Genomic DNA, 27,434 nt, shown 5'->3' with positions numbered 1-27,434 from the left:
TATATATATATATATATATATATAAGGAAATTTGCTACCCACCATTGAACATGTGTAAAGCAAAGATGCAAGAAAAATTGCATAATTTGAGATCTGTTAGTGCATCAATATGATAAGTTAAATATGTTTACAAATGGAGTAGGTTGTATCTAGTGTTTGTGTAGGCCACACTCTATTACTATTTTATTGTCATTATTTTAAAATCCATAATTTTTTTTATTATTTATCTATCGATTCTGAAATCATAATTCTACGAAAAATAATTTCTTCAATTTCATATAAATTAATTATATAATAAATGATTTTTAGTATAAATATCAAATTTTGATCGAACGTATAATAAAAATTACAGTTTTAACCTCTTAATCAAACTATGCACATCAATCTAGTTAAGATCTGTTATATAAATTCTTATTTCTTTATTTAAGGACATATTATCGTATCATCATAATTATAATAGTTAAATTTAAATTGATAAATACGTTGAAAATATATAAATAATAACAAAAATAAAATTAAATGGCTCTAAAACCTATTCTCAATCAATAGTTAATATCAAAATATAATATAAGTTTAATTCACACATCACATAGTGTCACCATAATCTAACTAAAACCCTATCAATTATATTAAGTATATAATAAATATACAAGTGGATAGCTTATAAAAGAAGGCCACCTCATACTTTATTTAAATTGAACCTTTAAACAATTCATTTTTTCCAACTAGAAAGATTCTCTTTTTCTTTTTCTAATTATTATTGCTATACTATCATTTTCCTCTTCTCCTTTTTTCTTTTCTTTTGTGAGCTGCCATAAATATAGGAACCTTTTACAATAAAGTAATATTAGGGTTCAATAATAGTATAAACTAAAGTGGAATATTTTATTATTTAGAGACCAAAACAGGAAGTGACTGAACTAGGTATAAGCTAAGTCCAAATATACTTTTTTATATGTATGAATATATTTAGATAGAGCTTGATAAGGAGTTCTTTTTAATGAAATTGCATTATCTCATTAAGTCTCCCTAATAAACATTGTATTATTTCAATTTATATTACTTGATATCCGTTGACCTGACATCGAGGATAATTTCAGAAAAATGAAGATGTTCATTCGAATATTCTGGATAAAAGAGTTACATTATATATATAAGAATTACATATATTTTTATTTTTTCGTGTAGATTTATAGATTTCGAATCACCTAAACATCGAGGTTAATTTAGTGGATTAGGAGGTTCAAAATTCACTTGAGATTGGAAGTTTAAATCATAAACATTATATTTGTATTTTTTCAAATTTCCTTAGTGAAAATCCCAAGTGTTTGACACACCCTTCAATTATTTTTTTAATTAGAGGTGTATTTTTACTAAATCAACTTTATTAACAATATTTTAGAACTCTAATTATGTGGTTATATTTAATACTAAAAGTGATATAAAGGAAAGCAATAAAATTTTCTTAATTTACTAAAATGAACCTAAAATGGACAAAACAAAAAACTAAAATATTTATTTGTTATGTGGGTATCAAATAAAATCAGAAGAGAGGACTCCTATCCACCACCCCCTTCGCCAAAATATAAGTAAAAACTTTATAAGTATCACTAGTAACAATTAATGACAACTTAATATAATTCATTCCACGAGTGAAATTTGAAGAGTTGAACTATACATAAATATATTTATATTTTGTGTGACTTGTTATATTTTCTTGTTCATATTTGGAATCAAAAAATTTTTGGAAATATTTTTTCTATCTCTATAAGGTTAGTAATAAGATCTGCGTGCATTCTATCCTCTTCATACTCACTTATAAAACTTTAGATGGTGTATTATGTTGTTTTTAGTTAATTTCCCGTCCGATGTCTTATATTCACATTGAAGCCTAACTATATTCGTATTGGTTTCTCATGTGGAATCATAGAAGGAATTTAATCGCTACTAATTGGTATAAATTAGAATTCGCTCCGATAAGTCCTATACATTAAGGGGTAAAGCTCTCCCTAACAAAGACGACTCCATACCCAAGGAAACTCAAATCCAAGACCTCTTGATTAAAGATGAAAGAGTACTTACCGTTCCACCACAACATTTGTTTGTATACTATTATTATATTACCTTTATTTTGTGTGAGATAGAAATATTATCTCAAGAAAATACAATAATCATATTTTTTAGAAAAATAAAAATTGTTAAAGATAAATTTTATTTTCAACCCAACACATCCCAAAACCTTATCCCAACAAAAGAAGGGAAACTTTTACAAAGATAAAAAAGAAAAATATAGGAAAGTGTACTTATTTAGACTAGTAGTGTTATATGATAAATCCCCCCATAAATATCAATATCAACATAATGTGAATGTAATAAAGTTAATGGACCATATGTGCCACTTTTACTTTAATTTAATTTAATTTGCTCATGTTGAGCTGTCCCATTGAATTCTTCACTTTATTCATTCAAAGTTGAGTCACCTTCTTATCTTGATAAGTTCAATTCCAGCTCTATACCTCATATCTTAAAAATCCCCCCAACTTGTACCACCTACCATCAATATATATATATATAATGTTACCTTTTTTGAGAGTTAATTTTATTGATTATACTAATTTAAAATGTTAAAATAAAAATTAGATATTTTAAAATTATATGAATAATTTTATTAGTTATAATTTTTTTTTATATTAATATAATAAAGAAATAAATTTTAAAATATTCGTCAAAGTTTATATGATTTAGCTCTTCAAAAGAAAACTATGACAAATAAAAAGAGACGAAGGATTACCCTTTAAAGAACCTCTTTATAAATTGAAACTATAAAAATTTATTTATACTTTCAGAAAAAGAATTCATTATAAGCATAAAATGAGGAAACATATAATTAATATGCTCTTGATAAGTAATTCGGAACATCAATCTATTTATAATAAATTGGATAACTAAAGGAGTTATATTATAATAAGTAACACTCCCTCTGTTCATATTACATTAATTCGATATTTTAAATAAAAAATCTAGGTATTTAAAAATTGTATGAAAAATAATATAAATTGTAATTTTTTCACATATCAATATAATAAAAATACATATTAAAATGTTAGTCAAAATTCTTATAATTTAATTCTAAAAATAATAACCATGACAATTGAAAGTGGACCGAAAGAATACAAGGCATCTATTTATAATAAATTGGAAAATTAATATGAAATGTAGAAAATATACATGATCTTAAAATAAAGATACCTGAAATATGTTGTTAATCAAAAAGGAAAAAGAAATACTATGTAAGAAAATGGTTCATTTTCAGTTAAAAGTTTGGCTCATTTATGTCATTATAATTAAAGAAAAAACTCATTCATGTCCTTATTTTTTAACGATGATTTTGCAAAACCATTTTTGACACGTGGCCAATTATAAAATGGCCACGTCATCAAATTTTTTTTTAAAAATATAATTCTAAAAAAAATTAAATTAATTTTTTTAATTTTTTTATTAAATAAATTAATGACGTGGCCGAATTATAATTGGCCGCATCATCTATATTTTAATAAAGAAAATTTTTAAAAAATTAATTCAATTTTTTTAGAATTATATTTTTTTTAAAAAACATTGATGACGTGACCGAATTATGATTGGTCACGTATCAACAGTTTTGCAAAATCACCGTTAAAAATTAATGACAGAAATGAGTTTTTTCTTTAACTGTAATGACATAAATAAACTAAACTTTTAACTGCTGACATAAATAAATCTTTTTTGAAAATTCAATCGAATATTTGAGTCTTTTCCTTTTTTTTTTTTACCATCTGTAGAAAAGGAAGAATTTTGTACATCCACAATAAAATATGATTATTATTTTCCCCCAAATATTAAATTTATTAAATTTGACAGGTTATAATAATTGACTTGCTTTATCTTTTTGCTACTAACACCGTCACCGTTATCTAACGGCGTTTGGTCCCTTTGTGTACCGGTTGTAACTAGTGCAGGTCATTTCTCATCAACCCTTATCAAAATTATTATCTTGTTAAGAAGCTCTCAATCAAAGTCCTCTTTTCTCTTCATTCTACTTTTTACGTCACCGCCTCTCATTTCCATAACTTTTTTTTTGCAGATTCAGAGTATTTTATAAGGTATTTTTGAAAAAAAATTGGATCTTTAGTTACATTTTTACTGAAATTTGTAGTTTTTAGGTGTTATTGTTTAGTGGGGTTGTGTTTTTTTCTAATTTTTTATGATGTTATATGTTTTAGGATTGTTTGGAATCAAGAATTTGGTGTTTTTGTTTTGGAATCAGGTATTCTTGAGGGAAAAAATGGATCTTTACTTGTTTTTTTACTGAAATTTGTAGTTTTTATGTGTTATTGGTTTGTTGGGTTGTGTATTTTTCTTATTTTTTGTGATGTTATATGTTGTAGGATTGTTTGAATCAAGGATTGGTGTTCTGGTTTTGGAATCAGGTATTCTTGAGAAGTTATGAATTTGGATCTTTACTGAAAAAATTGTAGTTTGTATGTGTTATTCATTTGTGGGGTTGTTTGCTTACTTGAGTTTTTTTGTTTTTTTTTTGAATGATACAGATTGTAGGCTTTGTGTGGAATCAAGAATTGGTGTTCTGGTTTTGGAATCAGGTATTCTTGAGAAGTTCTCATTTTGGATCTTTACTGAAATTTGTAAATGTGTTATTCATTTGTGAGGTTCTTTGTTTACTTGAGTTTTTTGAATGATACAGATTGTAGGCTTTGTTTGGAATCAAGAAATAGTGTTTTGATCTTGGAAAGGTTGAATCTTTAGTGGGTATTTGATGAATTATTTGATGAAGTTGTGAGTTTTCTGATATGGGTGTGTGTGCAAAGCATTGGGAAGTGGTTTATATGGTTCTTTGGTTATCTGTTTTGGCTGGAATTTGAAGGATTGTGAATCTTGGGTTGTTTGATTCAAGGTGTTTGAATCTTGGGTTGTCTAATTCTTTGTGGATATGTGGATGAGGTGGTCATGGTTATGTTACTAAGTGTTAGTTGTGGTGGAAATTTTGTTCCAAATAGGCTGATCCAGGATTTAGAGTCGGTTAGTTGGGAGTGGATTCCTTATATGTTTATGCATTTTCAAGATCCCTTTTCACATGTATACTTGGTTAGAACTGAAAGCAGTAGGTTCCATTGAACTCTGTGCTAAGGGCTAGAGGCACCTCTACGACCACCCCGAATAATAGGAAATGCTTGCAAAGGGGAAAATGGGTGAAGATCTTCTAACAACCTTAACCATTGAAAGCAATCATTTGTCCACCCTCTTGTCCATGGATTCTGGCTCATCTTCTCATGATGAAATGGAGAGGGAGTTGATCCGGACTGTTAACCATTTACAGCCGCCTGATATTAATCTCCCACTCGAGCCCAGCCCCCCTCCTCAGTTGTGGAATGATACATGTGATATGCTAGATGTAGGCCTTGGTTCCCAACATTATGAGGTTGAGACAAATATTAGTGTCACAAAGATTGGGAAGAAGTGTGCCAAGCGGCTTGATAGTATTTGGGGCGCTTGGTTTTTCTTCACTTTTTACTTTAAGCCAGCTCTGAATGAGAAGTCGAAGGGTAAAATTATTCGTGAGAGTAATGGTGTTTCTCGGTATGATAAATCGGATTTGAAGCAGGATGTTTTCCTTGTTCAGCATGATATGGAGAATATGTACATGTGGGTTTTCAAGGACAGGCCTGAAAATGCTCTTGGCAAGATGCAATTGAGGAGTTACATGAACGGGCATTCACGCCAGGGAGAGAGCCCCTTTCCTTTCACTGCAGAGAAAGGTTTTGTGCGTTCTCACAAAATGCAGAGGAAACATTACAGAGGTCTTTCGAACCCTCAGTGCCTTCATGGAATTGAAGTTGTTAGGTCACCTAATCTTACAGGTCTTGATAAGGAGGAGCAAAAGAAGTGGATGGAGCTTACAGGACGAGACATGAATTTTTCAATTCCTTCTGAAGCCAGTGACTTTGAGTCATGGAGGTGCCTTCCGCATACAGAATTTGAGCTTGAACGGCTTCCTGCATTGAAGAGCAACGCACTTCCTCGTACAGAGAGATTGTTGAATGGATCAAGTCTGAATCTATCTACTCGATCTGCAAACCATGTAAATGGAGAAGGACTAAACATTTTGTCTGTCTGCAACAAGAGGAAGAAAAATGGATTTACTCGAGGAAACAATGACGATTGCTGTTTGCCTAATAGTCAACATCCTGAGAGGCTTACAGATATTCATCCAATTAGCCCACCCTGGCTAAGAGATTTTTCTGGTGCTATGCAAGTAGCATCTGGTCCCGTTACAGCTGCAAAAACTATTTATGAAGACGACGCAGGGTTCTTAATACTTGTTAGCATGCCTTTTGTGGATCTAAAAAGTGTCAAAGTCACTTGGAGAAATACCATCTCTCATGGGATTGTGAAGATATCTTGTGTCAGCACTGGATGTATCCCTATCATCAAAAGACAAAACAGGACTTTCAAGCTATCAGATCCAGCTCCGGAGCACTGCCCTTCAGGGGAATTTGTCAGGGAAATCCCTCTTAGGACTCGCATTCCAGAAGACGCAAAACTAGAAGCATATGGAGATGAAACTGGAACTATGCTTGAAATTCATGTGCCTAAGCAGCGTGTAGGACCAGAAGAGCACGAGGTTCTAGTGTGCCTTCGCCCCTCGCCTTGGACCACACATGCATATGTTGATTTGACAGAAGCTATGGCTTGAAAATCAGTGGATGCTCGCTCTCATAGGTAGTAGTTACTATTATTTACTGACCTCAATGGAAATGATATTTATATTTTCTTCTAATTCAATCAGGAAAGATTCGTTTTCTTTCCCCACTCATCAACCAATGTGGAACACAAGATGCTATTTTTGCATGCCTTCAATGTCCACAACATTTTGTTCCTGCTACTATTGATCCCTTATTAGCTTCGTTAACAACTTCATACTGTTATTCTTATTGTTGAATGGTATTTGTGCTTAAATCTGTCTCGATTCTTCATATCATGTGTTCTGTTTTCTGTATAACACAATGATCATGTACATCTCAAGAGAAAGCTGTATTCTTCAATTTTTGAATAAGCTAGTCTTGAGTATTCACTCAAGCCTGAATCAATTCTGGCACTTTCACATCGATTTAGCTGTTAGTTATCTGTGATAACAAAGTTTGGTATCCTGGCAACTTTGGCTTAAAGTTTATAATCTGAAGACTATAATGAAGCTAACTCTGAATGAAAAGTATTCCATAGAGTGACCCTAAGTTAGAAGTTATATGATGATTTAATCCGCAATTACTTCACTTTACTCGAGCTAATCAGGCTTGATGTTGGAAATGGAAGAAGATATGATTCACCAATACTGATCAATTGAATATATCGACCGACTATCTGATAGTATGATCCTGCATAGAGATTGTTCATTTTCTGATACATCAATCTCTCATAACCGGAGAGGAAGTTGTTAAATGGTTATCATATAACTAAAACTACACTACAATCTTATTTCTACTACTTAAGAACTAGATTTCACTATAAGCTAGGTAATGTGGAGCTTAGTCCACTTTCTTCAATCTTAGGGCCTGCACCAGCACCACTAGCACCGGCTGAAGGGCCATCTTCATCCATCCCACCAGCCATGTCAGGACCACTAGCACCACCCTGGTACATCTTCGCGATAATGGGGTTGCATATGCTCTCAAGCTCCTTCATCTTGTCCTCAAATTCATCAGCCTCCGCGAGTTGATTACCATCAGGTAGATGAACATTACTATCTGCATGAGTATTGACTGCCTTGGCATTAATTAGAGTTTTCAACTTAGATGTGATATGATGAGTGGCTCCACTGTCTATTATCCATCTACTACCTTCATATGCACATAAGAATGCTTTAAGAGAACTACCTGCATCAGTTACAGCAGCTACATTGGATGAAGATATTGAGCTGTAGACTCATGTCCATGAGTAGTCAACATCTGCAAAATTTGTTGATATTGATCTGAAGTAAAGAAAGCTCCTGATTGTGAATTTGCACCTGTAACTCCTGTGCCTTGACTAGTCTTTCCTCTAACTTCAGATGCACCACCACTGTAACCTCCACTTGGAGGACCATATCCATGTGTAGCATTGCCTGAATAAGTACTACTTGCAGAGCCTTTATTATATGTAGCATTACCTGAATACATGCTACCTGTAGAACCTTTAGATGTACTTGCTCCATTTCTGTTAGAATACAATGCAGTGCCTCCGATTACACCAGATGTAGTAGAGCCTACAACCAGATTTCTTTGAGTTTCCTGATCAACTAAGAGTGCATAAGCTTTGTTAAGTGTAGGAATAGGGCTCATCATTAGAATCTGACTTCTAGGTTGAGAGTAGGACTCATTTAGCCCCATCAAAACCTGCAGTAATCTCTGATAGTCGCAGTGTTCTCCAAACTTCTTAGACTCTGGACAAGGACAACTAGGACAGGGCATCAGGGAGTCGTACTCATCCCAAAGATCCCTCAATCTAGGGTGATAGTCAGCAATAGATATAGTGCCTTGAACAAGAGTGTGAATTTCTCTATATAGGTGGAAAATCCTAGATCCATTAACAGTATCAAGCCGTTCCTTCAAATCAAGTCATACTTTCCTTACATCTGATGCATATACAACAAAGCTAATCAATCCACGCCTGACAGCATTCATTATCCAGCTTAGCACTACTGCATTACATTTCTCCCATAGATCATGTAACTCAGGTTCAAATTTAGATTTAGAAAATCTTCCATCGACAAATCCTAATTTGCTTCTACCTACCAGTCCAATTCTGAAAGATCTACTCCATAAGGTATAGTTTTCAGAACCTGTTAGCTATAATGAAATTAAGGAACTACCTACCGTATCAGTATGTTGAAGATAGAGAGGGTGATTGTGATCAATTACTGAAAACGAGATTGTGCTTGTAATACCACTATCAGCTTCACCATTACCAGCTTTTTCTCATTTCAACGACTTTGGATGCCTTCTTTCGGATTCACCTTTGTCTGTTGGTAAATCTGAGCATCAGGAGTCGATTTTATATTTCTTAGAAGAAAGAAAACTAGCTACGATCATAGCTCTAATGCCATGATTACTCCATAGATGGATTTTAAGCTATGGAGATTTACAGAGAAGAAGAAAAATATTATTCACACTATAAAGCTTGTTAGCAGCATCTTTCGCTGATCAACAATCCATTTGTAATTTTCTTAAATTTTCAAGTGCACAACTACCGCTGTTTCATATCAAAGCTTCTGCTTCTAAGTTTGGAGACGCGTGGGTTTCTTAAAAGAAGAACAAAGAAATTAAAGATAAATTGCATAAAACTCATAAGTTTTAAGAGTAGAGAAATTAATTAAAGATATAGAAGCAGTACATAAGAAGATAAGTTGCATAGAACTCAAAAACATTAGACTGAAAAACATTAGACTGGGTGAATTCGAAGGATATTTCTACATACACAAAACAAGTTCATATAACTACAACTATACTACATCTTATTTTTACTACTTCAGAACTAGATTTCACCATACACTAGGTAATGTGGAGCTTAGTCCACTTCCTCAATCTTAGGGCCTGCACCAGCACCGCTAGCACCGGCTGAAGGGCCATCTTCATCCATACCACCAGCCATGTCAGGACCACCAGCCCCGCCCTGGTACATCTTCGCGATAATGGGGTTGCATATGCTTTCAAGCTCCTTCATCTTGTCCTCAAATTCGTCAGCCTCCGCGAGTTGATTACCATCAAGCCACTGAATAGCCTGCTCAACTGAATCTTCAATCTTCTTCTTCTCGTCAGGAGAAAGCTTTGAAGCGATCTTGTCATCCTTGATGGTGTTCCTCATGTTGTAGGCATAATTTTCCAAAGCATTCTTGGCTTCCACTTTCTTCTTGTGCTCTTCATCTTCAGCTTTGTACCTCTCAGCTTCTTGAACCATTTTCTCAATCTCATCTTTAGACAGTCTTCCTTTGTCATTGGTGATGGTGATCTTGTTTTTCTGACCAGTTGTTTTATCCTCAGCAGAGACATTTAGAATACCATTTGCATCAATATCGAAGCATACAGTGATTTGGGGGACTCCTCTTGGTGCTGGAGGAATGCCAGTGAGCTCAAACTTACCTAGCAAGTTGTTATCTCTGGTCCTGGCTCTTTCACCTTCATAAACTTGAATCAACACACCAGGTTGATTGTCGGAATAGGTCGAAAACACCTGCTCTTTCTTAGTCGGAATCGTGGTGTTCCTTGGAATCAAGGTGGTCATAACACCTCCAGCAGTCTCCAGACCAAGGGAAAGAGGTGTAACATCCAACAGCAGAAGGTCCTGAACTTTCTCATTCCCTTCACCACTCAAGATTGCAGCTTGCACAGCAGCTCCATAAGCAACAGCCTCATCTGGGTTGATGCTCTTACAGAGTTCCCTCCCGTTAAAGAAGTCCTGCAACAACTGTTGCACCTTTGGAATTCTAGTTGAGCCACCAACAAGAACAATATCATGAACACCACTCTTGTCAATTTTAGCATCCCTCAAACACTTCTCAACAGGCTCCATACATTTTCTGAAAAGATCCATGTTGAGCTCCTCAAAACGAGCACGGGTGATCGTTGTGTAGAAATCAATTCCCTCATAAAGAGAATCAATTTCAATAGTCGTCTGAGCAGTGGATGAGAGTGTTCTCTTAGCTCTTTCACATGCAGTTCTTAATCTCCTAAGAGCTCTGGGATTCCCACTGATGTCCTTCTTGTGCTTCCTCTTGAATTCTTGAACAAAGTGATTAACCATCCTGTTGTCAAAATCTTCTCCACCAAGATGAGTATCACCAGCAGTAGCTTTCACTTCAAAAATACCTTCCTCAATAGTAAGTAGTGAGACATCAAACGTACCACCACCCAAGTCAAAAATAAGCACAGTTTTCTCCCCTGTGCTACTTGATTTTTTATCAAGTCCATATGCAATTGCAGCAGCAGTAGGCTCGTTGATAATACGCATAACATTGAGCCCAGAAATAGTTCCAGCATCCTTAGTAGCCTGACGTTGAGAGTCATTGAAATACGCAGGCACAGTGACAACAGCATTCTTTATTGTTGTTCCTAGAAAAGCCTCAGCAATCTCCTTCATCTTAATAAGAACCATAGAGGAGATTTCTTCAGCAGAGAACTGTTTCTCTTCACCTTTGTAATTGACAACAATCATAGGCTTGTCAGCAGGTCCCGGGATGACCCTGAAAGGCCAAAGCTTCATGTCACTCTGCACTGATGGGTCACTGAATCTCCTACCAATTAATCGCTTCGCGTCTACAATCAAGTTAAAGAAGAGTTCAGCATGAATCCAAACATAACATAATTTAAGAGTTTTAGCAATATATACATAAAATGACTTCACCAAGAAGTGGATCCAAAATACACACACCAAAAGAGATTAGAGCAAACACAGAGACAACACGGAAACACAAAATTGATTTCCCAAATGATCTAGTGTAATACAGTTCATATATCAAAAAATCACTCTCTCTTCCTTGGAACTTCAATTGAAGAGATACCTTGTGTAAGCTAAAAAATTGTCAGTGGCTACAACAGAGTAAATAATTATTATCTTTGATGATTTTAGCCTAGCATTGTTAAGCTGGACAAATTCGCTAGATTCCATTCCCATTGGAACACTCTTAATCGTTATTGTACTATATAAACTAACAAAAAAGCAGGGCAGAGCTACGATTACATATGATCAACAGACAATAAGTTGAAAATGCAGTTACAAATCAGGATCAACTAAGCTTCGATGAATTGATGAAACAGGGCAGAAAAACAGGTTTACTTGCACTATATTTATGTTTGCGAAAACCTAGCTTAACAGTTATAAATGGTTGGTTAGTCGAGAATCTAATCAAATTCAAATTCATAAACTCAAAATCCTTGCTCCAATATACTTAACATAAGCTCAAAATCATAGCTCAAATACTGAACAAAAAGAGAGAATCATGAACAAAAAACACAAACTTACCGAAAACAGTGTTGGTAGGGTTCATAGCAACTTGATTCTTAGCAGCATCTCCAATCAACCGCTCCGTATCAGTAAACGCCACATACGACGGCGTAGTCCTGTTCCCTTGATCATTAGCAATAATCTCAACTCGATCATGCTGCCATACACCTACACACGAATACGTCGTTCCGAGATCAATTCCGATCGCTGGTCCTTCACCTTTTCCGGCCATTTCCAAAACTTTGATTTTTTAACTAGTAAAGCAAAGTATCACAGAATTACAGATTGTTTTTGAAAATAATGAGAATGAAAATGGAAAAAATGAGAAAGAGTATAAATAGTTGAAATGAGTCTCGAGAAGTTTCTAGGTAACTGTGGATTGGATACTAAAACGGTGAGTTTTGGTGATAATTTTTTTTTTTTTTGACCAATTGCTTGTAGCTTCTGGTACGTTCTGGAGATTTCTCTACAGTTCTAGACGTGTTTCATAATGCTTCGCTCAATTTTCTTACTTTTTCCTCTAGTATTAGTTAGGTTCTACTAAGTATAACTTAACTGTAAAGTACTACTCTTCCCTGTAGATTTACGTGACATATTTTAGATTTCAAAATTTAAATAAATTTATATTTTACATAAATTTTTTTTATATTTTGAATTATTAATTATTCAGACGTATAGTAGTTTTTATGTAGTTTATAAATATATATATATATTTTATTTTTAAAAAAATTGAAAATTTCACTGTTTGACTCTCGAAAAATAAAATGTGTCACATAAGTTGAGACAAAGAGTAACATCTTAATTTTAAATGTCTTAATATAGGCATTTAATTATATTAAATTTAAATCTATAAAAATAATTTGAACTTTACTTTAAATTCAACATGTTAGACCACTATATTATGAGCTGGTAAAACTGAGTTAATTATTCAATATATAGAAAGAGAGGGGAATAAGTCATTCGACCCATTCAATTCGGAGTATGAATGTTTGAAATTCATATTATGCAAGGAGACATCACTTTTGCTAATTCGAATTGAAAGGTGATATAAAATCGATATATTTTTGGCATCATAAGTACAGTTAGCTCATTAATCCTAGTTAACAGTTGTAGCTCCGTATCAAGGTCACAATCGATATCGTCACTAGTATCAAGATTGTCACTGTCATCAATATCATCAGTATGTCAATATCGATCTCATCAATATCAAAGTGTTTGCTAAAGGGCAAGTCCGAGAGAGTCTTTTAAAGTATTGATTTGTGTTGGGCATATAAACAACATTTATATTGATATTTGAGGAAAAATGTGACATATAAGGTGGATAATATTCTTAATGATAGTGAAATATTTTCCAAAAGAATTATGCGGATTTTGTTCATAAAAAACAATATTATACCTTATTAAAAGCATTTTTGAAGTTGTTTTACCTAACAACTTAACTTTCAAATGATAAACCCAAGATGTTGGTTTATACTAGATATATCGATGTAACATATTAGACGATATTCTACATTAATTATCAATAAAAATAAAACTCATTATACAACCAAACAAACTTAAAGTGCTTAATTTTAAATGAAAAACTATCTAATTACATAAATAGATGTATCAACATTTGATAAGATTCATAATATTATAAACTAACGTGTATTTAAAAGTAAATAAAATTAACCAAAATTAAGATTTGGGGCATTCCGAGAATTGAACTCGGGACCTCTCGCACCCTAAGCGAGAATCATACCACTAGACCAAATGCCCATTTTGTTTCTTAGATATCAATATATGTTATATAATAAATACAAATAAGAAATGTTCATATCTTTATATATATATATATATATATTTAATATATTTTAAGCTATTGGATAATAAACTCCAAAACTAGGTTCATGGAAAGAGGTTGGTGTAGAGAAAATATTTTCAATCACCAAAGTGATAGACTTGACAAACATACATTTCATTCAATAAATAGTACATTATTTTTGACGTATTAAAATAAATTAAAAATCGAATCATAATCGATCTAAATTCATAAATAATTTCATTGTTTATAATTGAAGCTCCTGAAAGGAATGTTTATTTCAAATTTCGTGATTCCTAATTTTTTATATTTGCGATAACATTATTTTCTATCTACTCTCCAGCGTAAAAATAATCTAGCAAATTATGGTATTGTTAATTAATATTGGGCACCACGTAAAAAATAATTGAGTAATAGTTAATTTTAAAGATATACTTCATTTATGAATAAAAATATCTTTATTTAAAATGTTCAAAAATAATAAAATTGTTACACTAGGTTTGATTCGAACTTTGATACATATAATTTCAGCATAATCACATGAAGTTTGAAAATTTATCAAAGACTCAAATTTCGTGTAAGACTCGTGAAATTTAAACATAAAAAGCTAGAAAATTTAAACTTTCACAATTTAAATGTGATATTTATAAAATTTATTTCGTAATTTAATTAGCGACATCAAAACAACTTAACATGTTAGATTGCTTGATAATTTTCAATCTTTTGGAGTATCTCAGTACAAATCCAAAAGTGCAACGCATGATCCACGGAGGAAAAACATACACATGTTGGCATGTATTTGTTTGTCTAATACTTGTGGTAATTGTCATCATTTAGATCCTGTTTGGCTCAGTTTTAAAGGTGGTCAAACTGATTTAAAAGCTGATTTTTGACTTATTTAGTTGTTTGGCAATACTCAAAATAACTTATTTTAAGTTAAAAGAAACTTATTTTAAGCCAAAAGTTAAAAGCTGAGGTAGGGGTGCTTTTCCTTTTTTAGCTTATAAGCTGTTTTAAGTTGACCACGTTTTTATCTTTTTGCCTTTAATATTTTTATACAATCTCCAAATTACAACATAACCCTAACATCTCTTTTTTCCATTTTTCCCTTTTCACATTTGGCATAGCAACTTCAGCACTTTTATCCAAACACATAACTGCTTATTTTAAAAATAAGTTTTAACACTTTCAAAGTACTTTATTAAAGCTGTTTTTATTAAGCCCATCCAAACGGACCCTTAGACCTATACTTTTTAAACATCATTTGCTTTTTTAATTTTGGTGTTTTGTTTTCACATTAAAATTCGTTTTGATTTTAATTTTGAAATTTTCAAAAGCTCTTTTTTAGATGATATTTTTAATTTTAAAAAAAATAATTATTCTTAGGAGCTTAAACTAGATCTAAATATTTAATTAAAAATAAATAAAAAATATAAATTCATCTTAACATAATTTATATTGAAATAAAAATCTTACTTATAAGTTAGATAATTCAAAATTTTAAATTACAAAGTATTTAGCACACACATTAATGTGTGGATCCACTTTTGCATGTCGACATACCCATGAAAATGGTCCCTTTTTTTAAAAAAGAAAAAGTTAGCTAGCTCACTCAGCCCATTCCTCTATGTATCTTTCCTAAAAGGAATTAATTTATATATATATATATATATATATATATATATAAGATTTTTTAAAACTTATACTTAAAAAAACTCTATGGATCTGACTTTTTTAAAAAAGAAAATAAATACATTTATTGTATAATTTTTTAAAATCTTCCTCATAGGTTTAACTGAATTAGGTTTAACTGAATCTAACATTTTTATTTACTTATATTTATCATGTAATTTCTAATGTTCTTTATCTTCGTTCTTAGCTTCAACTGAATTCAATATTTTTTCTTTTATAGATTTATCGTTGTCTTTGTCCTCAAGTTCAACTGAATACTAAGAGTGCTAGAATTAAAATAACTATCAACAATCCAATTCACTTTAAAGTATAACAATGCTTTGGAAAAATTTCAGTGTTGTATCTTAACTAAAAATTTGTGTATCGTATCACCTCAATGGCTTTTAGATGGTTATCAAATCACCGATTTATAAAAGTGATATTATGATTATAATATTCTGACCTTTAATCACCTACCACATTTGACAGTCTACATCATTGAGCGGGGATAAATTGAATCTACAACGGAGTATTAAGTTTTCTTCTTATTTTGTAATCAAGCACGGTAACTAGGTGTATTCCTATTGTAAATACAAATAAATTCTAGTTTCGTACGAAAAAAATCATGTTCCTTATAATTCAAGTTTTATCTCTATATTCTTCTCGCAAGTTCAAGAACAAAGAATAGATTGTTCATAATGAAAGAGTATTAAAATAGTAATTCAAGAACACAAGATTAATTTAAATGATAATCAACTTCATCTATTGATTCAATATTCAACAATTATTCGTAACTGCAACCCCAAATCAAGGGTTCTTAGCTATTCATGATAATAAAAAAGCACAAAAGCAATTGTTTCCATGCAAAGTAATGTTTTTTAAGAAAAAATAGAAGATAAGAAACCTAATAGCGAATTCTATTGTCTTCTCTTGCGCTGAAAAGTATGACGATACCTAAAAAAAAGGTACAAGATAATGTTTATAGGGTTTGAAAAATTAATTTATTTTCCTTCTTGAATTTAGACCATACAAAATTTGAGATTCCTCGTCAGGACATCTGTGACGGTGGTATGCCAGCATAGCGTCAACTTGGGGCTTCATCAACTTAGACCCTAATGTGGCACACCGACAGTGCGCTAGCTTAGGTTTCAACATTTTGGAGGCTAGTGTGGCGCCTCTAGTGTTTAGCCTGGGGTGTATGCAGTTTTGAATATAGAGTGACGTCCTGATAATGCTCAATTACACTTTATTCAATTTTAAGTGTAGGCGGTTGCTAACAAGTATAAATCCAACTAAGAATTTGGTCAATTTCACATAGAGTGATACGGTAGAGAATTCAATCAATAAGTGATATTGTGTCCTAATCGTTTGTAGATGCAGAAGTTTTGCAACATTAAAGTAATCACAAAGTTTTGACAATTAATATCAAATGGGGGATTTGAGTAACCAATTTATGACTACTAACAATCGGAAGTAAACAAGTAGAGAAGGTTTCTTGGGAGTGCAATAAGTTGAATGTTAATGGGAGAATGCACAAGTACTCCCCTAAACTATGATCGAAATTTTAGAGACACACCTTAACTAAACCAAAGTCCTATTACCCCTAAGACTTTTTTTTTTTGTAATTATATACACTTTAATTTTGTCTGAAATGGCACACTCTGTGACCCACGTAATTGAGGCGCGTGGAAGATATTTAGATGCCACGTAAGCCAAAAAGGTACATAAAATTATTTTTTAAAAAATAAGTTAATGGGGGTAGTAGGACCTTAATTTAGTTAAGATGTGTCTCTGAAATTTCGGTTATAGTCTAACGAGGTACTTGTGCATTTTCCCAATGTTAATTTTGCGTAATGGGTAAGTACTAGTTACTCTAATGTGTTGAATCTCAGTGGATAGGCTAGGTTATGAGTGGAATAGTTATTTTCAATCAACTATTGCAAATGAAGTGAGTTCTCTCGAACCTCAACAAGCAAAACACAATCGAACAACTCATTGTATCAATCAATTAACTTTTTCAAGTTAGATTTGTAAGATTGCAATCAAACTCACGTTCTCAAGTTAGATTCATAATGATGCAACCAATACAATCATCAACTAATAATTCTGACTCTAATACTTCTTTCTCAAGCAAGTATCGAGCACTAAGCTCGAATTACATTTGCAACTACAATTCCTCAATTAATACATAATCAACTAATTGAACCCACTTCAAAATAACAATAACAACACCCATTAGCTAGCTAACACATTCAACTACATAATCACACCTCAAAAAGTAGGGTTTTCAACCAAACATAGTAAAGAACAAATAATCGTTACCAACAAAGTTTTTTATCAGATTTGACAACAATCCAAAGTCGTCAAATACTAAAAATTAGGCTAAAAGTCTCACAAACCCTAAATCTCTACTCAAAATATAAAAATATGTTCTAGAATGAAAAAACTCAAAAACTCATAAGTGAACAATGTGAGAACTACTTCCCTTCTTCTTAAAAATGCATTTATATATGTTCCCAGAATTAAGCACAGAGTCAACTCGATAAAGTAAGTCGAACTCACTAAACAGATCAACGCGCCGAGTGCTCCTCTTCTCGCCTTTTTGGCTTGGCTTTTCACCAAAACTTCCTGTAAAATTCAGCGGCTGGGTCGAGTTCGCCAAACTGGTAGGCGGTGTGCTGAGTTCTCCTCTTCTCACCTTCTTAGCGTGTTTCTTCCCCCCTCTTTTTGTAACATTTGGCGAGCAAAATTGACATCGCCGAACTCATCGCGTGTCACCAAACCGCTTGTCTGCTCACCAAGTTGGTTTTATCCATGGGTTAGCGTGTTGGAACTTTAGGCGAGCTGAAGGTCCACTCGGCGACTCGCCGAGTGACTTTGGCAAGTACCAACTTTGCTTTCCTTCAACTTTTTCAACCTTCTCGCTCTTATTTTTCTCGTAATGTCCTTGTCTTACTCTTGTGTCTTCATTGCTGCCTTTTAACATTTTAACATCACTTATGAGCATAAAATAGACATTGAGGACACTAAATCTCTATATATTAAGCCCAATAGGAGTCGAAATCCCCAACTCATCACACCCCTGTAGTGCACCACACCCAGTTTTCACTTGTCTAGTTTTTCCCGCGCATTCCTCTGATTTGCAACTAAGCTTTACTCGTTCGCTTCAGCTCTTAATTGATTGATTCTCATGTCAAACTTTATATGTAGTCTAGTTATATATCTTAGTGCACAATATCATAATAGTTATATTTTGTCTTTAAAACAAACACAAAATAGTAAAAATGCTCTTAAAAGTAAGGGTACATGTGAGTAAAATATAGTAAATAATATGCCCAAGATCAATATCCTCTATTTTCCGTTTTTAGGTTGCGATTATTTTTTAGTAAAACCAAAATCAAATTAATAGTATCGATTTTTAAAATTTAAAATCAAATAAAGTGTCAATTTTTTAATCGATTTGGTTCGAATTGCGATTCGAATTGAGTTTTTTAACCATAACCATGAACATACTTCCCCATATTATTACTAAAAATACAAGGGGAAAAGGACAAATATACCTCCGAACTATCATAAATGATTTGTAAATATCTTCGGTCATACTTTTGGGACATTGATGCCCTTGCATCCAAAAATTAGAGCATATATATCCTTTATACTAACTGACATACACGTGTCATAATCTGATCCACCGATCGAACATTTATCGACGCATAAGATTGTGTCACGTGTCCCTATTTAGTATTCCGTTAGAGTGAATAACATATATATTCTAGTTTTTAAACGACAGAAACACCGTATCCTAAAAATATGACAAAAAATATTTACATATCATTTATGATATTTCAAAAATATATTTATTCTTTTTCTCAAAATTCAATAAATATGAAGTATTCAACTCCTAAAATTTAAATCTAAAAGAACTCTTCCACAAATGGTTCCAAATGACTTGTTAACCCCCAATTTTTATACTGCACCGCCCCTGTCTTTATAAATTCCATGAACCTCTGTTTTTCTTCGTCTCTTTCGCAGCCCTAGAACCTTCTTGAGAGAACCCCTTTTTGTATTCTTTAGCTTTCTCTCTCTAGAAGAATTTCTCTTTTTTCCCCTCTCTCTCTCTCTGAAGTAGTATGGCTTCACAAGCTAGTCTTCTCCTTCAGAAACAACTTAAGGGTATCCATTTTGGGATTCTATGTAATTTTTGCTGAATTGGGTTTTTATTTTTTTTTGATTTGTGCTTTTTTTTCTTGCAGATCTCTGTAAACACCCAGTTGATGGATTTTCGGCTGGTTTGGTTGATGAAAGCAACTTGTTTGAATGGAGTGTCACCATTATTGGACCTCAAGATACTTTATAGTGAGTGGTCACCTTGTTTTTGTCTTGATTTTGAATTTGGGTTTGTAGCTAATTTGTTTCTTGAATTTGTTGTTGTAGCTTAAATGACTGTCTGATGATTCAAGTAATTGGGTTGTGATTCTATTAATATTTTCATTTAATTTTAGAATGTGTTGTGATTTGGGGGTAAATGTTCCTTTGAAATGGCTGTGCGGTCGAGTCAAGTAATTGGGTTCTGAACATTTTCAGGTTTCTGTTGAGCTGTAATCTACTGATATTTGATAATAAGGTTTTGGCCTATTTGGGTTCTGGGTTTTTCGAATTTCTGCTGAAGCTTTGAAATAGATACATTAATGGTATCTTTGTATTGGAATCAAATGGAATATAGCAGAATAGAAAGAGGATTGCATTGGTTGGTTGAAAAGAAGGATCTTGTCATTCAATTATTTCTTGAAGATGAACTCCCTGTCGGTTGCTCCTCCGACCCATGAAAATTGATAACTATAGATTTATTCGTACCGGTTTTAGGGGACTGCTAAGTGGTACACCATTTCAATAGTGTTTCCCATTTCAATTGAGTATGTCCACCATCTCAGAGGGAGAGTTCTGCCTATCTTGATTGGTATGAAGAATGTATTGAGATTTCAAGCAATTGAAGTGTATAGATTTATCTTGCCGGGGAGAGAGGCTACATGGAGAGAATGTACAAGTAAAGAGTCTAGTTTGACATAAAATAGATAATTTATTTTCCCTATTAAGTGTAGGCGCGAAGTAATTTATGTGAAAAAAGGACTGTTTCCAGCTAACTTTGTGTCCTTGGTGCTTGCGGTTTTGAGAACTCATTTTTTCTGGAATTTGCATTCCTCGCCTATTAACTTTCTTTTAATCTGTGATTGTTGTATTAACCGTAGATATGCTAAAACATGACAGTTCTTTCGTATTTAATTAAGGGTATAAAATTGTGTAATCGCTATTATTGCAGTGAAGGGGGTTTCTTTAATGCTATCATGAGCTTTCCTGAAAATTATCCCAACAGTCCTCCAACTGTAAGGTTTACCACAGAGATCTGGCATCCAAATGGTCTGTAGCTACATATCTATTTTTGAAGCTTAATAAACTAGTTGTTCTTCATTACCATTGTCAGCACTGATTTTAGTTTTTGCTTGTTTTTTGGGTATGACAATACAGTTTACTCTGATGGGAAGGTTTGCATCTCAATTCTTCACCCCCCTGGTGATGATCCAAATGGCTATGAGTGTGCTAATGAGCGTTGGTCTCCTGTCCACACGGTATTGCTATATCACAAATGTCATTGTGAAATGTGAAGTGCAGAATATCTGTCTTTCTTCCTATTTTTTCTAACCTCCCACCAACTGCATGGAGGAAGATTTTGCCTTATCTTTTCATTTTGCTTACTGCAAAAAAACTTAAAAAGTGTGGGGGGTAATGTTTCTCCAAGATTTGGCTACTGTTTCTTGTTTTTGTTTCAAGTCTCAAGATCATCTGAATTTACTAATATGAATAAAAAAACAAAATAAAATAAAAGAAACGCTTTGGAGATCTTCTGAGTGCTTTTCTTAAGCGTTTCCCAGAAAAACTAAAATTAATGAGCTTTTGATTCTTCACATTGCTCCTCTTTTGAGAAGGCAATGTATGACCTCAAGAACATGGATCTATAAGTTTTGTTGTGTATCCTGTGACTGCCTTAATCTTCTATTAGTGATAACTCTTCTATCAATGTTTAATCTCTTTGTAATTGAGTAGGTCGTGGAATTCAATATGACCACTTTGTCTTTTAACCTTCATCCCTTCGTCAAATGCATCAAACCTGTGTACTTTCTTCATTCTCAAGTTCCACATGCATGAAAAAAATACTACAGGTTCCGTTGATCAAAGGATTTAATCTCTTCTGTGGGGTCCCCCTCCCCCTCTTTTTAAATTGAGCAATTGCTTTATATAAGCATTGCATTCTGACATGTTCAGAGTTCTACTAGATTAGAATTCTCTGTTCAACGTGCTTGCCAAACTTAATGATGCATGTCAAGTGTAAGGACATCACCTGTGATGATTTTTTTTTCCCGTGGTTTCAAATGTAATTGCTTCAATCTTATATTTCGCCCGACTTCAGTGCTTCTTTATTTATTGCTTATTGACATGTGCAAATGTTGATCTATTTCTATAGAATCAAAATTGACTTTGAGAGTCCTGTGCAGGTGGAGAGTATAATTTTGAGCATCATATCCATGCTTTCAAGTCCTAATGATGAGTCCCCTGCTAACGTGGAAGCTGCTGTAAGTAACTTGATTTCTAAATTCTTTCTTATTGATCCCCTGTAAATGAACTGCCTAACATTGGAACTTCATCGGAACCTTCTGTAGTTCATATGTCTTCACACATTCAATAGGTTTTCTTTTTTGAGTTTCACGCATAGTAATATCCCCACAACTATCTCTCTATAAACAAAATGTCCTTAGATATCTCGACTTTTAGGAGTTACCTTAAAATGTAGCCAAGTCTGTGTGATGATAGTGAGATCAATCAGCCGGTGGAAGATATTTGAGTTTGTTAGAGTGGAAGGTGCTGATAAAACTAGAAAGCAAATGACATGTAGTTTCTTCTTTATAGTTGAGGGAAGCTGTTTTGTACAGTAAGGATGAACTATAGACACATTTCTGAATCACTCTTTTTAACTTCCATCTGATACCCTGAAGTGCCTTCTAATATCTTATTAATTGTATCATTTTATGGTCTTGTGCAGAAGGAATGGAGGGAAAAAAGGGATGAATTCAAGAAAAGGGTCAGTCGTTGTGTAAGACGGTCACAAGAAATGTAGTGAACACAGAAATGTACCAATGCATTTTATGATAAAGCTAAGAAAATGGCTTATCATCGTTCTTTTGGCTGGATGTTTCGTTGCTACAAAGTGTAGAATTTGTCAACCGTTAGACATTGTGTATTGTGCCTTTCTAGTCTTACTTTGAAGGTTCATTGCCAGTTATATTTCTTGAAAAAACTTTATAGGTTGCTGAACTTTGTGATCTTTGGCCTTATCTTTTTTTTTGATGTTATATCAAGCTTTATGTCTCTTCCACCCCATAAGTGAAAGAAGGCACATTAATGAAAAAAAGTGGATGGGTTGATATTTGGTTGTAATATCAAGTCATATTTTCCCATTGTAACGTATAGTGCTTTTTTCTTTTTTGTGTGTGGGGGTCAAGTCATATTTTCCCATTGTATGTATGGTGTTTTTCTTTTCATTCGTTTCTTGTGTGTGGTGGTTTGGAGGGGGGTGGGGGGAGGGAGTTGCATTTGTCTAGTTCAAATGATAAAAAAATTATTTAGATATCACAAAGGTAGAGATAAGGTTGCGTACATTCACTAGTTGATTCTCTTCCATTGAGTTGTCGGGATCTTACATTCTACTCTTTTTATACTTTCACGTATGTGTTTAGATCTCAGAAAGATAGAGATAAGATTTGTACATATGCTATCGTTGACGATAAAAAGTTATACTTAGAAGACATGTTAAAGTTCTCTTCCAAGCTTATTCAATCAAAAAGACAAATGATGTAGCACATGTAGAAAGCAACAAGCAGTGTGTGTACTTTGAACATTGAATCTTTTTCAAAGTAAAGTGTGTCTATAAAAAGGAAGAAACAAAGAAAGATGTACTGTATTTTGTACTCTAATATTACATATTGATGATCTATTGTGTTTAAAAAAAACATAAAATTCAAAAATATTTCTTACTTCTACATTTTCATGACCTATCAATTAAGACACCATGAAAATGGAAGCAATATAAAGTATTACTAATTACTTAATCCCAAAATTAAAAGTTCTAATTATTGAATAGGGTCCACATTTTCTCTCTATACTCTTGCCAAACAAATATTTAGTAGTTTTCTTTTTCATTTGGTGTTTGAAATCAAGGTTCGACTAACTTTGAACTCATACATTGCGAAGTTTATTTTTGCAGATAGCTATATATTAATGATTTTAGATTTTCATAAATAATATTGTGCGGTACTCGACAAGTCACTTATGATTTTCGATCCTTTTTAATACAGGATTGTTAACACTTAATTGAAGAAAATACAAGAAAATTTTATGGTTAAAGTTTTTACATTACTCAAGATATGGTTGTGTATTGATTGGTTCGATTTGATTCTGGAGTTTATTGGTTTGACTTATCGATTATTGATTCGATTTGTAGACGTGTTAAACTATTATAGTACCTCTAAGATATTGTCTTATCAAGTATCGTGTGTCAAGATTATTATCGGTTCGCTTTGATTTAGCTATTAAGATTTGACACAAAAAAAAAATTGAAAGTCACTTAGAGATAGGTGACAAACCAAATGAACTGTGCACATGAGTTGGCATACCGCATCTTGCTCCAGAACAAACACTAATACATTGTAGAATAATTAATAGTTTGAAACAACAAGAAATAGAAGTATGAAATTAAGTCCTATATCAAGAACTTCGTATATCAAATAATATAAATATAATTAATTAATTTACGATCAAGTTATTGATTAATTCGTTGAGAAAAATCTCAAACTATTACAAAATCTATTACTTGATAATAAAAAGAAAATTAAAATCGTTATTAAATCAATAATTTTTTTTCAATTCAAATTACCGTTTTAGTTCAATTTTAATCGATCTTAACTCTACATTACAAAAGTTTGCTCGATTGTGAAATCATTACAACCGAGGATTAAAAATCTCAATAATTCCGTCACAATTTAAGCGCAGCTCTTATAAGTGTTGGAACTACTTTTCTCTGTTATTCCTTTTGTCATCTTCCTCAGCTTTTCCTCTCTTTTATCTTTACAAAAACATATTCCTTCTTTTTCTCTCTCTATCCTTTCAATGGAATTATGCCATGTAATTGTCCTGTAAATTTCGAAACCCTACTCCATTGAAGCAAAACAGTAAAAAGCTTCAAAACGCCGTCGTTTCCCTATCAATGCACCGTTGAGACTCGAGATGATGAGATCACCTCAAGTTCGAAACGGCGTCGTCGAGACTCCGTCGCCGTCGCACTTCCACTCCAGCGTATCCCTACACAAGCTCCGGCGGTTCAACATTTTGATTATCGTCTTCCGGTTTGCTTCCTTCTGCTTCTCTCTTGCTTCAGCTATCTTCATGTTCACTAATTCTCGCCGCGGCTCCGATTTGCCTCAGTGGCATCACTTCGATGCCTTCAGGTAATTATAGCAGTAGTTTTTTTTGTTCTAATGGATTTCCTCCTTTCATCAGCAAACTCTTTCACGCGATTTGACTGGAAATAGAATACTCCGGAGTAGAAGTTTGATGGACTTTTAGCTCATTTTAGCAAAAAAAAAAAAACAAATTTGGAATACTGATAAAACGACATTGTTGTAGTACTCTGGAGTTCAAATTGGTTGATTCCTTTTGCTTTTACTTATAATCGCAACAATTTAAATACCCCGGAGTTGAAGTTTGATGGATTATTTGCTCATTGAAGTTGTTTATAGTACTACGGAGTTCAAATTAACTGATTTTTCCGGTTTTATACTGATAATCACGATGATTTTGAGTATCAGGAGTCGAGATTCAATGAAGATTTAGTTCTCCGGCGTTCAAATTCGCTGATTCCTTTTACTGTATAGGTTTGTGGCTGTTGCCGGTGCAATTGTTGCCTTATATTCACTCTTCGAAGTAGGAGCATCCGTTTGGGAGATTTCAAGAGGCGCTACTGTTTTCCCTGAAGTCGTTCAAGTTTGGTTCGATTTCGGCCACGATCAGGTTCGTAAATCCTTCACTTTAATGGAGGTCGTTCACCGTTTTTTTGCAGAAATTTGTGAAACACGAAGTCAATTTTGTCTAATTTGAGTGGAATTTCAATCTTTTGAATTTCATAACCGAACTGTAACGACATGTGAGGTAGCAAAAGAGAACAATTTGATAAATTGTTAACAATAGTTCAGTCAAGAAACTCTCCCTAACTTGATAGTTTAAGTATGAAATTCGAAAAAAATTGAATGTGTTTTTGATTATTAGCTCTCTTTATTGCCGGTAGGTTTTTGCTTACCTGTTGCTGTCGGCGGGATCGGCGGCAACGTCATTGGTTCGGACTTTGAAGGAGATGGACACGTGTACGGTTAACAATGCATTCTGCGTTCAATCGGATATCTCAATAGCCTTTGGATTCGCCGGATTCATGTTCCTGGGCTTTTCTTCACTCTTGTCGGGTTTCCGGGTTGTAAGTTTTATTATCAATGGTTCTCGATTTAATGTGCAAAATTAAAATTAAAAATCAAAAAATAAATTAACATTTTTAATTTTATCTTTTTCTTCTAGTCAATTATATAGTTGATAATTCCTAAAATTTGACCAAAGATGCGTAAACAAAAAGTTGAGTGGTGTAGCTATAATTTTATTTATTTATTCCATTTGATGTTTGACACTACATGAGAGAGCTCCATTGATTGGAATTTCTAATAGCTTCCATTTGGGGTAGCACACTTCATTAAAGATTTATATTTCGGGTTAACGCTTGGAGTGATTCTTGAGTTTTCACATAGAGTACTAATAGTCACTCATGTTTTTATTATCAGTTTACTTTTGATCCTCCCCTAAAATTTTGCCTTTTTTTAACATTAATTTTATACAAAAAATGTCCAATCGTCTTTATTTATATAATAGAAATAATAAATCTATCTGAGAGAAGGTGATAAGAAAAATATCTTGTTCTGTTCATTAAATATTACTGCAGCTAAACAAAAAACATCTTAACATATGACTTTGCAGGAAAAGAAAAAATTGGACAATTGCACGTAAAATTATCGTGATAAACCTCTCGACTTTATCTGCAATACGATTTCTACTAAACAAAACAAAGTTTTTTTCTTCTCACATTCTTTCATATGGAGTTTTTATTTCTACTAAATGTATATAATGACGATTAAACATCTCATACATAGGTTATGGATAAAATGAAGTAAAAATTATGTAAATCACATAGTGTAAAACATAAATTACCTCCTATCCCTACTCTTTTTCAAATTACAAAAAATCCCTTATTTTAAAGAAGTTTCTGATACATAATAAAACATTCGGATACATTATATATTATGCCATTTTATCCGTTTGTTGAGTGATTTGGGGGATTAAAAACTGAAATTTGAATTAATTCCTACTTTTAATATGCTACAATTATTAATCCCATAAAAAAAGGCATTAACTTGTGTGTTTCAAAATCAGTTTTATCCAATATAAAACTCTAAATTAAATTATAATTTTTCATTAGTGATCTTCCCTTTTTTTTGGCAGACTAATTTTTTTTTTTTTTGTTAAACTCTATTTAAATTTTACATTATATTTATGTATCAAATACTTTATTTTATAATCCTTATTCAAACTTACTTTAATCAATATTAATTGCGGATATTTCACCCAAATTATTGTCAGTTCTAATTTAATTTAATTTAGTAATATAGTATCATGTGTGTAGATACTTAAAAAAAATTCATATTTTGAAGGGCAAATAATTGTTCGTAATATATATAAATCATAGTACTGAATATATCTTATTTGTACAAAAGATATTAATTTTTTTTTAAAA

At 32.8% G+C, this 27,434-nt stretch overlaps 4 protein-coding genes and 1 non-coding gene across 8 annotated transcripts; 3 read left to right on the top strand and 2 right to left on the bottom strand.

Moving 5' to 3' along the window:
• The first annotated feature begins 3,994 nt into the window (after nucleotides 1–3,994).
• LOC107017784 lies at nucleotides 3,995–7,028 on the top strand. Of its 4 annotated transcripts, XM_015218046.2 has the most exons (5): nucleotides 3,995–4,139; nucleotides 4,260–4,303; nucleotides 4,425–4,466; nucleotides 4,587–4,637; nucleotides 4,739–7,028. In XM_015218046.2, exon 5 carries the CDS (start codon nucleotides 5,222–5,224, stop codon nucleotides 6,746–6,748), a length of 1,527 nt encoding a protein of 508 aa, XP_015073532.1. In that variant the 5' UTR covers nucleotides 3,995–4,139; nucleotides 4,260–4,303; nucleotides 4,425–4,466; nucleotides 4,587–4,637; nucleotides 4,739–5,221; the 3' UTR covers nucleotides 6,749–7,028. The 4 variants fall into 4 exon arrangements, with proteins under 4 accessions (XP_015073532.1, XP_015073531.1, XP_015073530.1 ...); XM_015218045.2 differs by lacking the exon at nucleotides 4,425–4,466 and having other exon boundaries at nucleotides 3,996–4,139; XM_015218044.2 differs by lacking the exon at nucleotides 4,587–4,637 and having other exon boundaries at nucleotides 3,996–4,139.
• Nucleotides 7,029–9,417: 2,389 nt separating this feature from the next.
• On the bottom strand, nucleotides 9,418–12,348 carry LOC107015820 (heat shock cognate 70 kDa protein 2-like). Its single transcript, XM_015216237.1, has 2 exons — nucleotides 12,046–12,348; nucleotides 9,418–11,339 (listed from the first exon to the last, which is right to left on the bottom strand). Exons 1-2 carry the CDS (start codon nucleotides 12,257–12,259, stop codon nucleotides 9,595–9,597), a joined length of 1,959 nt encoding a protein of 652 aa, XP_015071723.1. The 5' UTR covers nucleotides 12,260–12,348; the 3' UTR covers nucleotides 9,418–9,594.
• A 1,365-nt stretch (nucleotides 12,349–13,713) lies between these two features.
• On the bottom strand, nucleotides 13,714–13,785 carry TRNAP-AGG. Its single transcript has one exon. It is a non-coding gene; the product is annotated as a tRNA-Pro (tRNA).
• Nucleotides 13,786–19,496: 5,711 nt separating this feature from the next.
• LOC107015546 (ubiquitin-conjugating enzyme E2 7) lies at nucleotides 19,497–23,013 on the top strand. The gene is made up of 6 exons (XM_015215859.2): nucleotides 19,497–19,672; nucleotides 19,753–19,855; nucleotides 20,817–20,914; nucleotides 21,023–21,123; nucleotides 22,048–22,125; nucleotides 22,593–23,013. Exons 1-6 carry the CDS (start codon nucleotides 19,630–19,632, stop codon nucleotides 22,665–22,667), a joined length of 498 nt encoding a protein of 165 aa, XP_015071345.1. The 5' UTR covers nucleotides 19,497–19,629; the 3' UTR covers nucleotides 22,668–23,013.
• Nucleotides 23,014–24,623: 1,610 nt separating this feature from the next.
• LOC107016236 (CASP-like protein 4C1) lies at nucleotides 24,624–26,304 on the top strand. Its single transcript, XM_015216727.2, has 3 exons — nucleotides 24,624–25,053; nucleotides 25,480–25,615; nucleotides 25,890–26,304. The coding sequence occupies exons 1-3, from the start codon at nucleotides 24,833–24,835 to the stop codon at nucleotides 26,115–26,117; spliced, it is 585 nt and encodes a 194-aa protein (XP_015072213.1). The 5' UTR covers nucleotides 24,624–24,832; the 3' UTR covers nucleotides 26,118–26,304.
• Nucleotides 26,305–27,434: the final 1,130 nt, after the last annotated feature.

Source organism: Solanum pennellii, chromosome 4 (assembly GCF_001406875.1).
Source record: "Solanum pennellii chromosome 4, SPENNV200".
Classification (NCBI taxonomy): domain Eukaryota; kingdom Viridiplantae; phylum Streptophyta; class Magnoliopsida; order Solanales; family Solanaceae; genus Solanum; species Solanum pennellii.
This window is presented reverse-complemented; position numbering and strand designations above follow the sequence as displayed.

Coding starts and splice junctions, on each gene's coding strand:
- LOC107015546 (XM_015215859.2), top strand. CDS start 19,630: ATGGCTTCACAAGCTAGTCTTCTCCTTCAGAAACAACTTAAGG. Junction 19,673..19,752: donor CCTTCAGAAACAACTTAAGG/GTATCCATTTTG, acceptor TTTTTCTTGCAG/ATCTCTGTAAACACCCAGTT. Junction 19,856..20,816: donor GGACCTCAAGATACTTTATA/GTGAGTGGTCAC, acceptor CTATTATTGCAG/TGAAGGGGGTTTCTTTAATG.
- LOC107016236 (XM_015216727.2), top strand. CDS start 24,833: ATGATGAGATCACCTCAAGTTCGAAACGGCGTCGTCGAGACTCCGTCG. Junction 25,054..25,479: donor CATCACTTCGATGCCTTCAG/GTAATTATAGCA, acceptor TTTACTGTATAG/GTTTGTGGCTGTTGCCGGTG. Junction 25,616..25,889: donor TCGATTTCGGCCACGATCAG/GTTCGTAAATCC, acceptor TATTGCCGGTAG/GTTTTTGCTTACCTGTTGCT.
- LOC107017784 (XM_015218046.2), top strand. CDS start 5,222: ATGCTTGCAAAGGGGAAAATGGGTGAAGATCTTCTAACAACCTTAACC.
- LOC107015820 (XM_015216237.1), bottom strand. CDS start 12,259: ATGGCCGGAAAAGGTGAAGGACCAGCGATCGGAATTGATCTCGGAACG. Junction 11,340..12,045: donor CCCTACCAACACTGTTTTCG/GTAAGTTTGTGT, acceptor ACTTGATTGTAG/ACGCGAAGCGATTAATTGGT.